General features: G+C 44.5%; 1 protein-coding gene across 2 annotated transcripts in view; it reads left to right on the forward strand.

Moving 5' to 3' along the window:
- Gpr45 (G protein-coupled receptor 45) overlaps positions 1-15866 on the forward strand; it is an 88002-nt gene extending 72136 nt beyond the window's left edge. Inside the window, exon 2 of one of the 2 annotated variants that reach the window (XM_039083259.2) lies at positions 12390-15866. In XM_039083259.2, the coding sequence (XP_038939187.1) occupies positions 12633-13754 (1122 nt within the window). In that variant the 5' untranslated portion in view covers positions 12390-12632 and the 3' untranslated portion in view covers positions 13755-15866. Of the gene's footprint in view, positions 1-12389 lie in introns of those variants that run through there. The other variant, NM_001106906.1, reaches the window with a different exon arrangement.
- The last annotated feature ends 621 nt before the right edge of the window (positions 15867-16487 follow it).

The raw sequence follows: 16487 nt of genomic DNA on the forward strand, positions 1-16487 counted from the left end.
AGCGATAGCTGTACATCATCAGGGGCAACAGGAAAGAGGCAAGAATGCATTTTGGAAAACTCCGTCTATTTGAAAGTCTTATACCAATGTGAGATGTCACTGCTGCTTCTTTGGTCATTAACTGTGTGTGAGTGGAGACTTGACAAGTGATTTCAGCTCATTGTTGGGATGAGTCGGTGTCTTAGTTAGGGTTTCCATGCTGAAAAGAGACACCATGACCAAGGCAACTCTTATAAGGGACAATAGTCAATTGGGGCTGGCTTATAGGTTCAGAGGTTCAGTCCACTCTCTTGATGGCAGGAAGCATGACAGCGTCTAGGCAGACACAGTGCTTGAGGAGCCGAGAGTTCTACATTTTGATCCGACTGCAGGCAGGAGAGGGACTGGCATCCTCAGGCAGCTAGGAGGAAGCTCTCTCAAAGCGCACTTCCACAGTGACACATTGTCTCCAACAAGGCCACATCCATTCCAACAAGGTCCTACCTCCTAGTAGTGCTGCTCCCTGGACCAGGGTCCCTTAAAGCAAGCGTCACAGTCACATCATCTATGGCGCTGGAGCCACACATGCGTTATTGCTATGCCTGAGGCACCAATCCTATCAGCCATGGCAACGTTCTGACAGCCCCTGTGGTCAGTGACTCTGTGATGCTGGACAATATTATCTGGCCCTTATCCAGAGAAAGTGGAGACACACCAAGGGCTGGACAGAGATATGGGATGGCGGTGAATCCCTGTTCCATCCTATGTCTCCCATGGATCCAGCTCAAATCATAAGGGCTTTCTTTGTTCTTGTTGTTCCCTTTTTATGGCTAGCAGTTTCGCTGTAGTTCAGCTCTTAAATATCTCTCTAAGACCCACATGGTGATGTTTTAGCCATAAACTCATGCTGCTTTGGAGAGGTGGTGGAAAATGTCAGAGTTGAGGCCTGGTGGGAGGAAGTTAGGTCTTTGGGAGTGTATCCTTGAGGGGGACATTGTGACTGGAACTCTTTCCTCTGAGTTGCTTTTCTATTGCTTATCATAGCAATACCACATGCAAAAGTACTTTAAGGAAGAAAGTTTATTTTGGCTTATGGTTCCAGAGGGGTGAAGGTGACTCATGGCAGGGAGGTGGCAGGCATGATGGCGGAAGCAGGAAGCTAAGACCTCATATCCTGAAACACAAGCAGGAAGCATGGAGAACACAAGAGGCAAGAGGCTTTAACACTCAAAGTCTGTTCCCGGTGATTTATGTCCCCCAGCAAAGATCTACTTTCCAAAGGTTCCCCAATCTCCCCAGAGAGTGACACCAACTGGGGACCAAGTGTTTAAACATCTGTCCCTATTGGGGACGTTCTCGTTCAAACCACCACCTTACACTCCCCGGCTACCGTAGACTCACGTTCACATCATAAAGCAAAATGCATTTAGTCAAACTTCAAAAGTTTCCCTGGTCTTTTTCACAGTCTCAACACTGTTTGAAAGTCCAAAAGTCTTTTCTGAGACTCAAGACAATCTCTTAATTATAATCCCCTGCAATGGAGACATAGTGAGGAAATACTGGACCAAAACAAGACCAAAAACTAACAGGGCGAACTTTAAATCCTGTAGCAATGGCTCCACCCTTCCAGCCTTTTAGATTGCCTCTCTCTCTCTCTCTCTCTCTCTCTCTCTCTCTCTCTCTCTCTCTCTCTCTCTCCTCCTCTGCTTCCATTCCTGATGGACAGCACTGCTCATTAGATATTCCATGGTTCTGGCATCTCCATCATCTAGGGGGGCGGGGCTTCAGTTTTACAGTTTCACAAAATGGCCTCTTAGAGCCTTCTCACCAGCTCCCCTGCCTGCCTTCGGCAGCTCTCTAAAGCTATGGAGGGAGAATCCATGCTCCCTTCACTCTCAAATTTTTCACACCTCGAAAATCAGCTTGATGTGGATAATACTGCCAATCTTGGCTTCCAGATTGGGATGGAGCCTGACCTCGTTGAAAGAATCAGAGTTGTTCTTTTACTCAGCTTATTGCTAGGGGCAGAAAATCTCTTAAACTCTATTTTACAAGTTGGAAAATTAGCTGGGGAGAGTCTTTCCCTGGCAGCTCCCTTCCCTTTATTCCAGTGCTGTACAGGCCTTTCCTTCTTGGCACTAACTATTACAGATTCTTTTCCAGAACATACATTGACTGTAACATAATTCTCCTAACGGTCTTTATCTCTACAAATTATACACTCATTTTTCTCCTCTTCACCTTTCTCTCCCTTTCTTTTTTTCTATTGTAGATCTGTGCAAGCAGTATTAGTAACAGTCATGCCTCAGATTCAACATTTCATTGTCTTGAAATTTCCCACACCAAACAGAATAGTTTGTTATGTTTCTAGTTTAACCTCAGGCAAGTTCTCAAGGCAGGAGCAGAAGTCAGCCAGGATTCTTTGCCAGAATACCACAGGAAAGGCTTCTAAAGTTCTTGCTGACTTTTTTTTTTAAACATTTATTTATTTAATGTATATGGGTATGTTGTCATTGACACACCAGAAGAGGGCTTCAGATCCCATTACAGATGGCTGTGAGCCACCATGTGGTTGCTGGGAATCGAACTCAGGACCTCTGGAAGAGCAGTCAGTGCTCTTAACCACTGAGCCATCTCTCCAGCGCCCTTGCTGACTTTTAAGACCTCTTGAGCCACGATTCCATAATCCATATTGCTCTCCACAGGCTGATTCTAGTATGGCATTTTAAGTCCCGCTTACAGATTAAATCTCTTTCAGCCAAGGTTCCTAAACCCCCCACATTCCTCAAAAGATCAACAGGGCCAGGTTCATCATAGAAATAAGCAACACTCAAGTGACAACTTCGATCTTACTTACTTTTGTTTGCTGTAAAGGGAGTTTGTTTGGACATACAGTTCCAAGGGGCTGAGTGCATTACGACGTCGGGAAGTGGGGTAGAAAGCAGCAGGCGTGGAAGCAGGAGCAGGAAAACGAACTCTCACAAGTAAACTGCTAGTGAGGAGCAGAGAACACACTGGAAGTGGAGTACAAGTTTGATTCCTCAAGGCCTGCCTTCACTGGTACTTCCTCTGGCAAGGCTCAGCTACTTCCCAAACAGCATCACCAACTGGGGACCGAGTATTGAAATATCTGAGCCTGTGGGGGACATTCTCATCAAAACCGCCCTGACTCCTCTTTGTGTTTGCCCCTCAGCTGCTATGATATTGAGCCGGTACCTCTTCAAGCTCCCTGACTTGATTTTGCTGCTTCACCAGGGACATAAAACACCAAAGCCAACTGACCAGGAATCTAAGACTCCAAAATTACGAGCCAAAATAAACCTTTCCTCTTTCTAAGTTGAACGTCTAATGTTCATTGTTATAGTGATGAAAAGGGAACAGATGCAGGTCTAATCCACAGTTCAGGAGTCTTCTCCATCTATTTTATGGGGAATGAACCAGGCTGTGATAAGCCTGGTGGTCCAGGGCCTGCCTATCACACCATGTTTCCAACATGTTCCCACAGAGTCCCAAAGCACTTCCTTATTTCTATATTTGAATATTCCTATATGAAAGACATGGCTGTGGCTCCAAATTGGTGATTCACTTCTCATGTAAAATATAGTGTGATTTCCCAATGTATGATTATTTAAATGGCCTCTACGGAGCTCAGGCATTAAGATCCTGGGTCTTGGGGTCAAGACCATTTGGTTTTGGTGCTGAAGTCCACAGCACTCATCCACCAGCATCCACTTGGGAAAGGATTCAAGATACTCCTCCCCTTGGGTAGAAGCCTCAGTCTCTTATGTAGAAGGCAAAGCTATCCCATGTACTGCATATCATTGCTAGGAGACTTGTGGTATTGTAAGCACTGTTACTGTGTATCACTCACAGGGAAAAAAGTCTGACCATGCTTAGTACAGATACAATTTTTACCTTAAATGTCCTCAATCTGCAGTTGATTGAATCAATGAATTCAGAAGATCTTGACACGGAAGTGTCCCCTGTACTAAAAGTAATCAGTAAAAATGAGTTAATATGAAAAGGAGTTAGTGTGAGAGTTAAACAAGTGAAATTATGTCAGACATTTCCTTAGAGTTCTCACTGACAACAGCCAACCTCCTAGAGGGCTTTTTGGAGGCTACCTGGTGCCTCACACAGAGTCTCTGATCTAGTCGGGGACCCTGAAGATATAACAAGTGTCTAGGTGGTGTGGATACCAATGCTGCCAATCCAGGGCCAACCTCCAGAACTTCCTAACTATATAAAGGCCTTCACCTAGCATGGAAAATGCCCAAAGGGAAGTTTAACCATGGCTGAAAAGAATAAGCAGTAAAAATTTGCTTCACTAAGAACATTGCCAATTCTGCTCTCAGTGAAAATCATGCCCTCTTGCCCCAGAGCCTTGCCTGAGTTGAGGACTAAAAAAATAACATGCTCCTTTCAGCTTACCTTTCTCAAAAGTTGAGACTCATGGCCCAACACCTGTTTCTAAACACAGCTACTTGATGTATTACTTTTGGCAGCCCTGGCGTATTTTTTTAATTGCCGATAAAGTTATTGAGATTGGAACATACCATCTGTTTGAGTTTATATGGAAGAGGCAGGTGACAAGGTTGCAGGTAATGATAGAGTCAAGCTGTTTCCACAGCAAGGGCTGTTCCTTGCTTTTCCATCTGCCAAAATTGACTTCATTTCCAGATTTGGCATTTGGGAAACAATATGTTCTTCTGGAGAAGGCACTGAGAACCCCAGTCTTCCAAGCATCAATGGGTTACATGAAGCAATATTAAATGCTTATCAATTTTCCCTCCACTAAGCTGAAATAGGGCTAGAAGGAAGAAAACAAATTCTATTGGATGTGTGTGTGTGTGTGTGTGTGTGTGTGTGTGTGTGTGTGTGTGTGTACTTACATGTCCAGTGTGTCTGACTTTTCTCCAGTTTCTGAAAAATGGTTCCAAAAGGTTACAAACACTGGGCTGGTGATATGGCTCAGTGGGTAAAGGTACTTGCCAAGCATGATGAGTTCAGTTTGATCCTGGAATCCACATAGTGGAGAAAAAGCTGACTCTGGCAGATTGTCCTCTGGTCTTTGCAAGTAGGCCACGCACAAGCATGGGTGTGCACATCCATGCATGCATGTGTACACACACACACACACACACACACACACACACACACACACACACACACTACACATTTTAAAGCAAACACATACACCAAGATGCTGGACATGCAAATGGTTAGCTCTCTATACTGTTTTTGTCAATGCACAAGACTGCTAAGATGCAAAGAATTCTTCCTGAAGTTCACAACTGGGAGAAGAGGCTAACAGAACATCAGAACCAAGCCAGAAACCCGACTGTAGCAGCTGACACCATTGGCCAGAGTACAGTCCTGTTCTCCACTGGGCCTGACCCAAGCAGGGTAGTGTAAGGAAGTCCAGCAAAGACTGTCAGGGCTGGAGAGATTCACAGTGGCATGGCTCAAATGTGAGACAGCCAAGTGGCTCATGGGAAGTGATTTTGAGTTATGGAAGAGTCAGTGGGGTGATGTCTCCTATCCATGCCTTGGTACCCAACAGTGCTCTTTGGATAAAACAACTGTTGTGAATGAGAGATGAGATAATTTCATTGGATTGATTCGTATGGATATAAGATCCTTTATCTCATTGTTGGACTCTGTCAATTCTTTTTTTTTTTTTTAGTATCTCCTCAGCCATCTGTGGTGGTCTGAATGGCCCAGAGGCTCATAAGGAGTGGTACTAACAGGAAGTGTGGCCTTATTGGAGTAAGTGTAGCCTTGTGAAGGAAGTATGTCATTGGGGGTGAGCTTTGAGATTTCAGAAGCTAAAGCCAGGCCTGATAGCTCACTCTCTCTTCCTGATACCTGTGGATCCTCTCAGCCTTTCTCCAGCATCGTGTCTGCCCAAATGTTGCCATGCTCCCCACCATGATGATAATGGACTGCACTTCTGAAACATAAGCTTGCCCCAATTAAATGTTTTTCTTTACAAGAGTTTCTGTGGTCATGGTGTCTGATCCCAGCAATAAAACCGTAACTGAGAAACAACCCAAGATCAGTTGGTACTGGCTTGAAGCAGGCTTCAGTGAGCCTTCAGGAATCCTGTCCACTCTTTGTAAAAGGCCTCATTTGTATAGGGCTATCCATTGAGAGCCACATAGATTAAACTGGTAGAACTGTAAAGATCATCCTAAAGGAATACAAAAGGGCACTCCCAAGAGCACCGAGGATGTTGGGTTAAAATCTTAGGCCACATATGTGATTCCCACTATGAGTTGTTCCTTAGAGGCCACTGAAACCCCATAAACCCTAAGGTTATTGCCATTGTAGGTAATTGCATTCCAGAACTAGAGATCAGGACTTTATTTCTAGACGCCCTATGTTTTAGCTTTCAAACACGAAGAAATCAAACTGGGGCTCAGCTAGAAGCTCCTTCCCTGAGGGTCACCTTTCACAGTGCTAGAAAGTTATCATACAGGCAGCTGGGGGAAAGTGGCACCAATAGTCTGCCTTGGTTACAGACCTGGCATTCTACCACAGCAGTATACCAAAGAAGATGTATTCACTGGTGAAACAGCAGTGTGACTATTGGGATATGACCAGCTGATTTATTATTTTATCTAAGGCTATTCCATAGGAAAGAACTCCCATCTGGTAAGCCAGGGCAAATTCCTAAGGCTGGGAAGTTCATAGGTCCCAATGGTAAGGTACCTGCTATTAGATTCTTTTTAATGTATGTGATATGTGTGTGTGAAATCACCTTGTAAACATTAGTGTTTATGACCATAGATCACTGGCTCTGTTGAGTAGGTTGGCCATGAGTGGAAACTTCTTCATTACACTAAGCGATACACTGCAGAGACTCATACCCAGGCATATTCCTGAGAATGGGTGACAGTTATTTATTCTCAGTCACAGATAGAACAAATTAGATATTTTTTATCACCCCCTCTAGGGCTCATCAGAGAAGAAGGGCCTGAGAGAAATCTAAAAGCCAGAGGAAAGGGTGGGGTGCTATGTAGCTGGTTATTCTGAATTGAAATGTCTCTGGAGGAAGAAGGGATACTCAGTAAAAAATAGACAAAATTCGGAAATCTCAGGGAATATTTACACTTTGAAGGCTCAGAAAGCTGCTGGAGCCTCTAGGATTCACAAGGTCTTCAGTACATCGCTACTCCTGTGGAAAAACACCATCACGAAGGCAACTTCATGGAAGAAAGTGTTCAATTTTATGATTTCAGACAGAGGTTAGTTGACTCTATTGGTCTTCTTGTGGAATTCCTATCCCCTCTAGGCCCACAGTCCTTCCTCCCATTCTTCCACAAAAGTCCCCAAGCTCCATCCACTGTTAGGCTGTGGATGAGTCAGTAGGTGGGTGGAGCTTCTCAAAGGACACCCATGCTAGACTCCCGTCTGTAAGCACACCAGAGTATCATTAATGGTGTCAGGGATTGGTGCTTGCCCATGGGATGGGTCTCAAGTTGGACTGGATATTGCTTCACTGTTCCCTCTGTCTCTGCTCCATCTCCAATCCCTACATTTTTTTAGACAAAATAAATTTGGGGTTGAAAGTTTGGTGAGTGAGTTAGTGTCCCTATCACTCCACCAGGACTTCTGCTTGGTCACAGGCTTCATGTATTTTATGACTAATATCCACTTATAAGTGAGTACATACCATGCATGTCCTTTGGGGACTGGGTTATCTCACTCAGGATGATATCCTCAAGTTCCATCCCTTTGACTGCAAAATTCATGATGTCTTCATTTTTTATAGCTAAGTAGTATTCCATTGTGTAGATGTACCACATTTTCTTTATCCGTTCTACAGGTGAGAGACATCTAGGTTGTTTCCAGTTTCTTGTAATCACAAATAAAGTTGCTATGAGCATAATTCAGCAAGTGTATTTGTGGGATGTTGGAGTATCTTTTGGGTATAGGTCCAGGAGTGGTATAGCTAGGTCTTGAGGTACAACTATTCCAAGTTTTCTGAGAAACTGCCAAATAGATTTCCAGCGTGGTTGTTCAGGTTTGCATTCCTATCTACAATGGAGGAGTTTTGGGGGAAGAGTTTTTAATGTAAAAGAAAATTAAAGCTTGAAAATTGGGCCTAGCATTCAAACCAGTGTGTTTTCTACCACATGGGAAGGCAATACACAGCCTACAAAGGAGTTGACTGCATGTACCTTTGGATTTAAATGACTCAGTGTGTATCCCACCTAGTAGAAAATGACCCAGATGTAAACCTTTCACCAACATTTCCATAAAAATATTAATAAAACTTCAAGAGAAAATGACCTGCCATCAATGAAGAAAAACAATGGAATCTACTTTAAACCTCTCATCTGCAATGCTCGTTGCTGAAGGGGCAAAGCCTCTTTTTTGGGTAGTAAATTCTTTCTGCCTCACTAGTCAGTCAAAGTACATCCATCTGTAAGAAGGTAGAAGAAAAATACTGTTTTTTTTTTTCAAAGTTGCAAAGGCTTAGAATGCTTTCGCAGCTTGCCACTTTCCCTGGAACCTTTTCTTATCAGGTAGATTACAGACGTTTTCCAGAAAAGAGACAGCAATGGATTTAGGAACAAATGAGTCATAAGCAGCAATGGTACTGACCCAGTGGACAGAGCTGGGACCTGGAGCAGAGGCAAACATTCAGGAGGGATAGCAAGCAAGATTGAAAATACAAGACCAAAGCACGACATGTTGGGGTTAAAACACAGGTGATGAGAAACTCAAGGAAAACACAAACATCTGAGCACAACAGCCAGATATGAAATATATGAAATAAACTCTAGATGTAATTCTTTTAGCATCAAAGTCTAGATAAGTTGCAAAATATGTACACTCAATTTGACCTTTATATTAACAATGTACTTCTGGTATGTCTGGTCTCTGTATTTCATAATGTTGAACCAGTCAGAAATATGTGATTCTAACAGATAAAAACTCAAATCTGAAAAATATCACTCTGTCATAAGAATATAAATAGCCTTCCTGGGAGTTAATTGTTTTTAAAGATTTATTTATTTTATATATGTGGGTACACTGTTGGTGTCCTCAGACACACCAGAAGAGGATGTCAGATCCCATTTCAGATGGTTGTGAGCTACCATGAGTTTTCTGGGAATTGAACTCAGGACCTCTGGAAGAGCAGTAAGTGCTCTTAACCACTGAGCCATCTCTCTAGCCATGGGAATTAAATACTTAAATTAACTAGGCAAAAGGAGATATAAAAGATTGTGAGAATGTGGGTAAAGATAAGAGGTACTTAAGTAGAGACAAAATGAATACTCCATCCTCAGCAGAGTATTGTGCAGAGATTTGATTACCTTCCTATAATTACAATGTTACTCAGATGACTTCATCAATCATTCGGAAGTTAATAGTGTTTCAGTTAGGGTTTTATTGTTGTGAAGAGATACTATGACCACTACAACTCTTACAAAGAAGAACATTTAATTAGGGCTGGTTTACTATTTCAGAGGTTTAGTCCATAATTATCATGGTGCAAGGCATGGCAGCATGCGATGCTGGAGAAGGAGCTGGAGCTTCTACATCTAGTCAGCAGGCAGGGGAGAGAGAGAGAGAGAGAGAGAGAGAGAGAGAGAGAGAGAGAGAGAGAGAGAGAGAACCACTGGACCAGGCTTAAGCTTTGGAAACATCAAAGCTTACCATTAGAGACACTCTTCTAACAAAATCACACCTACTCCAACAGGGCCACGCCTCCTAATGGCGCCACCTCCTGTGAGTCTATGGGAGCTGTTTTCATTCAAACCACCACAGTGAGGCGATAGAACAAGCTCAACCTTGGCTTACAGTAGTGAGAGAACAATAGCATTTAAAATGAGTAAGTCAAGAACTAAGACGCAAGCTTGTCCTCCATCACTGTGTGAGCACCAGCTGCATAACTCAAGCTAGAAACTGCTAGAAGCAGCTATCTGTGGGGAGATGGCAAAGATGTAGATAAGGGATCAGTTTAAAAAAAAAAGCTAAATCATCCATTAAACACAGGGAAAGGAGTAAATACTTAAAGGATACTTATAAAAATGTGACAGAACACGCGTACACACATAGCCTCTGCCCACTCTAACCACTCACTCCTTCCTTTCTGTTTCCTTGTAACTTCTGTTTGGATGCCCTCTGGCATGGTGCTGAAAATAGATACATGCAGAGTTCTCAGTAGAGTGTGAGTGAAGAAACTCAATAGAGAGTTTCTCACTGAAGGTGAGATAAGATAAGGGAGGTGATGGAGAACTGCAAGGAGACAGGAAACCAATGGAGAGCCTGAGGAGAGGGCCAGGTTGTAGGGCACAGCCGTCCCCAGCAGCTAGGGCTTTGCAACCAGCCAGAAGGAAGCTGGGGCAGAATAGACCTTATTCCTCCCACCTCTTCATGGACGAGGGTCCATCCTTCTAAGTAAGGTCTGGATTGAGAGGGCAGGGAGACTGGAGGGGACAAGAGAGCCTCCAGCACACTTATGGCCTTGTCCACATACTACTTTGTCATCTCTCTCAGCAGTTGGAGCTGCTGCAAACTCCTAGTTCCTATTTCCAGCAAAGCCCCTGGAGTCTGCTTTGTCATGCTCAGGCTCTAGAGTAGACTTCCCAAGGCTACCATCTTGGAACAGTCAGCAGTAGCAGTCTTGATGGGACTTCAATACATGCTGCTATTAGGTCTTGTTTCACAGGAAAATGTGTGATCATGATTATACTGTCTATGTGAAACAGTAGTCATTGTAACAGTGTGATTGGCTTATACATGAAACAGTAGTCATTGTAACAATAGAATTGGCTTATACATGAAACAGTAGTCATTGTAACAATAGAATTGGCTTATACATGAAACAGTAGTCATTGTAACAATGTGGTTGGCTTATACATGAAACAGTAGTCATTGTAACAATGGAATTGGCTTGCCTGGGCTTAAATGGCAACAGTGCTGCTTCCAGTAAGCCTTCCACCACATGATACACACATTGCTACTCTGTACCTGGGCCTGATATGTTCTAGATGAGGAAGTCTGAAAGGGATTAGTGAATGAGACTATTTAGAGAATGGATACACAGGGGAGGATCCATTTCACTCAGCAGAGACAACAGATTCGAGACCTTGGCTCCTGGATGCCATTCCTGGACACAAAATCCCTGAGAAAAAGCAATAAAAATTGACACTGTTTTTAAGAACTGGTCCTCTCCCCTCCTTCTCAGTGTTTCCTAAGAAGAATCTTACAGCATCTACACACTTGTCAGAAGTGTTGCTGCCAGAGAAACCAGGCAGAGGATATACACAAGGTCACTGTTTTCTCATAACATTCTCCATATGAATGTGAATTTGACTTGTCTCAAAATTAATCAAACATACTTAAAATTTTTTTAGTAAAAGCATATTAAAAGCTTTTTCTCAGAGGATAGATCTCAGCACAGAGGGTAGAAGGCCAACTTTCAGGTTGATGACTATGTTTATGGCCTTGATGGTAGTGACAGTTTTGAGGTATACACTTGTCCCAGTCACTATTGAGATATAAATGTGTACACCTGTTCAAATGCCATTTACACCTCCAGAAGGTCACCTCAAAACATGAGACTTTGAGTTGGGTTAGTTTTGCTATGTGTTTGTTTTTTAATCTCCACTTTTAATTCTTCAGATAAAAATAACTCAATAAATGATAGTCATAATCTTCTCTTTAGAAAGAAAACGTAAATCAGTGGTAAGGTGACAGAATACAAAAACTACTCGTCTCTTCATCAAGGAACCAGGTGCTGTCCTAGGTGCTGGGGACAAACAGACTAAAACAGGCAAGATCCCTGTCCTCCTGGAACTGGCATTCCAAAGCAGGTGGTTTGCTCAAAGCCTCATTGCTTTTCATAAAATCCAAGCCAAACTATATAAATAGTAGTTCCAAAGTACCCACAAGGCAGCGCTTCCAGATGCCCAGAGGAGAGCTAACTGCTTGAGTTTCCTAAGCTGCTTGACAAGACTCAACATTTGTAAATACCAACCTTTATCCTGAGTCAGAAACAAATGAGTCATTTTTCTGGATGCTCTCCTGTCCATGGGAATTCACCAAGAAATGGTTTCAACATCCCCTTACAGATTAATACCTTGGGTTCTCAAGTCTCCTGCAGAAGATTTGTGAGGGGTTGGCATATGACACTTTAACTCATCCCCAGATTATGGATGACGAGCTATGATGTAAATGGTATGCAAATAGTCGCATTGTTTAGAAAACAGTGAGGAGGGAGAGCCTGTATGTTCAGTACAGACTCCACTGGAGTTTTCTGAATATTTCCTGGGCTGGATGCATAGGCGTGAAAACCTCACACAAGTTAGACCACTGATACCTGCAAAAACTAGATAATGCTTCATCCCATCGGCTTTCCGATATCTGATTCTTCTCTCTGCTTGCTTTAGGGTGTAGCGTCCTAGGGAGCTGTGCAAGCACATGGCTGCTGCAGAGACAAGAATGTGACTGACACATCACAAAACCCAGGTAGCACCTCCAAAGAAAGCTTTCGCCCAACGATTTAAGGGCCCTCGAGAACCTTGCAACATCAAATGAGAAGATGAAGCCAGCAGACAGAAAATGAAAGCCACCGGAGTGCTGGAGGGTTCCCTTGAAGTCACGTCTATCCAGCTTCCGAGTTCCTCTTCAGGATGGCCTGTAACAGCACGCCCATCGGGACGTACCAACATCTGCTGCTGAACGCGAGCAACACTCTGGACCCTGGGGCCACCCCACTGTCCGCACCGCTCAGGATTTCGCTGGCAATAATGATGCTGCTGATGATTGTGGTAGGATTCCTCGGCAACACGGTGGTCTGCATCATCGTGTACCAGAGGCCAGCCATGCGATCAGCCATCAACTTACTGCTGGCCACCCTGGCCTTCTCCGACATCATGCTGTCCTTATGCTGCATGCCTTTCACCGCCATCACCCTCGTCACTGTTCGATGGCACTTCGGGGACCACTTTTGTCGGCTTTCAGCTACTCTCTATTGGTTTTTTGTCCTGGAGGGCGTGGCCATCCTGCTTATCATTAGTGTGGACCGATTTCTCATCATCGTGCAGCGTCAGGACAAGCTGAACCCACGCAGAGCTAAGGTGATCATCGCGGCCTCCTGGGTGCTGTCTTTCTGCATCTCTGCGCCCTCATTCACTGGCTGGACGTTCATGGAGGTGCCTGCTCGGGCCCCACAGTGCGTGCTGGGCTACACTGAGTTCCCAGCTGAACGTGCCTATGTGGTGACACTGGTGGTGGCAGTTTTCTTTGCGCCTTTCGGCGTCATGCTGTGCTCCTATCTGTGCATCCTCAATACGGTGCGGAAGAATGCTGTCCGTGTGCACAACCAGTCGGACAGCCTGGACCTCAGACATCTGTCGGGGGCTGGCCTGAGACGTCTTCGGCGGCAGCAGCAGCAGGCCAGCCTGGACCTGAGCTTCAAAACCAAGGCCTTCACCACCATCCTCATCCTCTTCGTGGGCTTTTCGCTCTGCTGGCTGCCGCATTCGGTCTACAGCCTGCTGTCTGCGTTCAGCCGGCGGTTCTATTACAGCGCCTCCTTCTACACCACCAGCACGTGCGTCCTGTGGCTCAGTTACCTCAAGTCTGTCTTCAACCCCATCGTCTACTGCTGGAGGATCAAAAAATTCCGCGAGGCCTGCATAGAGTTGCTTCCCCAAACCTTCCAAATCCTCCCTAAAGTGCCTGAGCGGATCCAGAGGAAAATCCAGCCAAGCACCGTCTATGTGTGCAACGAAAACCAATCCACTGTCTAGGGAGCTTGCCAATTAGCAGGCCAATAGACCACTCAAAAGGTCCGGGCCCAGACTCTGCTCCCTAGCCTTTAGTTGTCTGCGTTTTGTGGTGACTACACAAGCACAAAGGTACTCATTTGTTACCAGGTGATCTGTGGCTTTCAATTTTCCAATTTCCATAAGACGAATTATTATTTTTTTCTCAGAAAAACCATATATAGCTCTCATGGGAATAGGGGCTTGCAGAAGTCGGCTGGAAAGTGAGAAGGGATGGGTGGGGGAAGCAAAAAAACAAAACTGGCTGAGGGTGGGGCAAGAAGAGGATCTATCGATAGAACATATCACTTTTATCCAAGCCCCCACTCCACATGCTCAGGAGAAGCCCCTGGTGGCAGATTATGGTGGCCACTGTTCACTTTGACGCCAGCATCCTTCAGAGTTGTATCTGCAGGGCCTGGGTACGGTGCAAAGGTCTTCATAATATTCAACTCTGTTTCTGCTCACATAAAATTATCCTGTCTAGAAAGAAATCACGTTGAGATTGGGATGTTCTTGAGGTCCCCAGTGGCAGGTGGTGGTGGCGTTAGTGGCCCAAAGTTCAAAAATGTGCTTTGTGATAGCTTAACTAAAATGAGAAGTCCACCTAGACACTCAGGCACCAGATGTGTGCCCACCCCTCATACATCTGGCTAGCCGAACAGTTCCTGTTCATCTGTTCCTGTCCCCTCTTTGGTCCCTTTGTTTTTATCCTTTCCAGTGTGCTAAGAACATACCTAGTGTCCCTCGTCCAGTGGGCAAATGTTTGTAGTGACTCGCTCTCAGAAGCAGAAGCAGCCAGTGGTCCTGGCTTTGTTTACACATCTCTGGATAACCCAGAGCCTCGTGAGGCACCAAATCCACATTAGCGCCAGAATTGCTATAGGGACAGAACAGACACCCCTCCCCAAAGTGGGGCTTATACCCATCCACCTCTGTTCCTCCTACCTCACTCATGTCCACTGCTGCTGTCAAATCCTCTTGCCCAGGACCTGATCCTGGGAGTGAAGTTACTTAGAGGGGACGCTTTGCTTGTACCCTACACTTGGCCACTATGCTTGTGGCCACCCAGTATGACAGCTTCCAGTGAAGGAAGGCGAGTCCTACAAATCTGGGGCACAGCAGTGGGTCCATTGAGCTCTCTATACAAAGTCAGATCTGAAGAGAGGGAGAAATTGAGAAAATCTGATTCCAGGTCTGACTCTTATCAGGGACCAGTCAGTAATCTTGTTCATTTCATCCTTCTGTCAGCCTCAGTTTACCCATTTGTTAAAGGAGGAAACAGGTCTACATAGCTCCAGTCCCCTTCATTCTACCCTTATCTTAGCCAAAAGGCTAAGAAGCGATAAGTCCCCTAGATTCCCGACTGGATGGTTCCTACCTGGGATCACCAGGACCTGTACATTCATGTATTCACCCATATATGGGCATTTATTAAGTGCCTGCTGGATGAAATGCACTGTGCAAGTAATAATGGTGGGAAAAGGCTGGACTGCACCCAAACCTAATTGATTTATCTCAGGAGTGTGAGAACTCAGCCCACTTGGCTCATTTCTTAACTCTCTCCAGGTCATACTCAGACGCCAGCTCCCTGCTCTCCCACTCTCTGTGGTGATGGAGACAGTGAAGGAAGCTGGGCTGTGATGAGAACATAACTTACGTTAGGTTCAGCCCAGGGAAGCATGTCTGTCAAGGAAATGACTGACCCATTTCTATCAGAAAAGAGGGAAAGAAAGAGAAGATGGGACTGGTGCGTGGTGTATCAAAGTTGATGCCACCAATCCTGTGCCTGTCTCGGCACCCCAGGATAAAGTTAGCCTCAGTTTCCATGGGTTGAGTTCACAGGGCCCGATGGTGCCTGAGAGGATTGCTGGACCACTGTGGGGGTCAAGCCTGTGGGCATCTCTCCTCCAGTGGTATTATAGAGAAATTTTTCAGGAACCTTGAACAAAGAGAAATCACAAAACTGAATGAAGGTACCAAAATTTACATCAATGTGTGTTATATGATATATGTTGGATAGTAATATATATGTTTCAAAGTAATAATTTTGTATATATTTTAAATAAAGTATTATGGCTCTTTCAGTGTATAAAATCCATGTTTTTGCCATTTTTTGTACCAAAACTACTATGATAAGCCTGGAATCCTGTGCCCGATACCTATTTATTTTAGGCTAAACCCTTGACCCTTGCATTGCAAGCTACGCAAATACAGGTTTTATAGCTCTAGAATCTGGGAACTCTAAGACCGAGAACCCGATTGACTTAGTGTCTGGAAAAGAACAGTTTCTTGACTCACAGGAGGTGCCTTGGTCCTGTGTCTTCATATGGTGGAAGTAAGAAGTGGGGTTCATAGTGTGTGTGTATGTGTGTGTGTGTGCGTGTGTGTCGGTGCGTGCCCGCATGCTCGCACGCACATGTATGCACTTAGGTATGCATGTGAGGGCCAGAGGCTGACATTGGGTGCCTTTCTCTATTGTTTTTCACATTAAAAAAATAAATGATTAAAAGATGCTAACCCTATCAGGAGGGTGGAGACCTCATGACCAAATCACCTCCCCATAAGCCCACCTCTTAACACTATTACACTAGTGTAAGTCACAATCTCAGAATTTAGCAAAACAGCTTTGTAACTATAGCAATTTAGGGTCTACACAGCCTGTACATAGCCAGCACGCCCAAAGCAGGCTGTGACACTGAGAAGACAGAGACTGTT

This window comes from Rattus norvegicus, chromosome 9 (assembly GCF_036323735.1).
Source record: "Rattus norvegicus strain BN/NHsdMcwi chromosome 9, GRCr8, whole genome shotgun sequence".
Taxonomy (NCBI): Eukaryota; Metazoa; Chordata; class Mammalia; order Rodentia; family Muridae; genus Rattus; species Rattus norvegicus.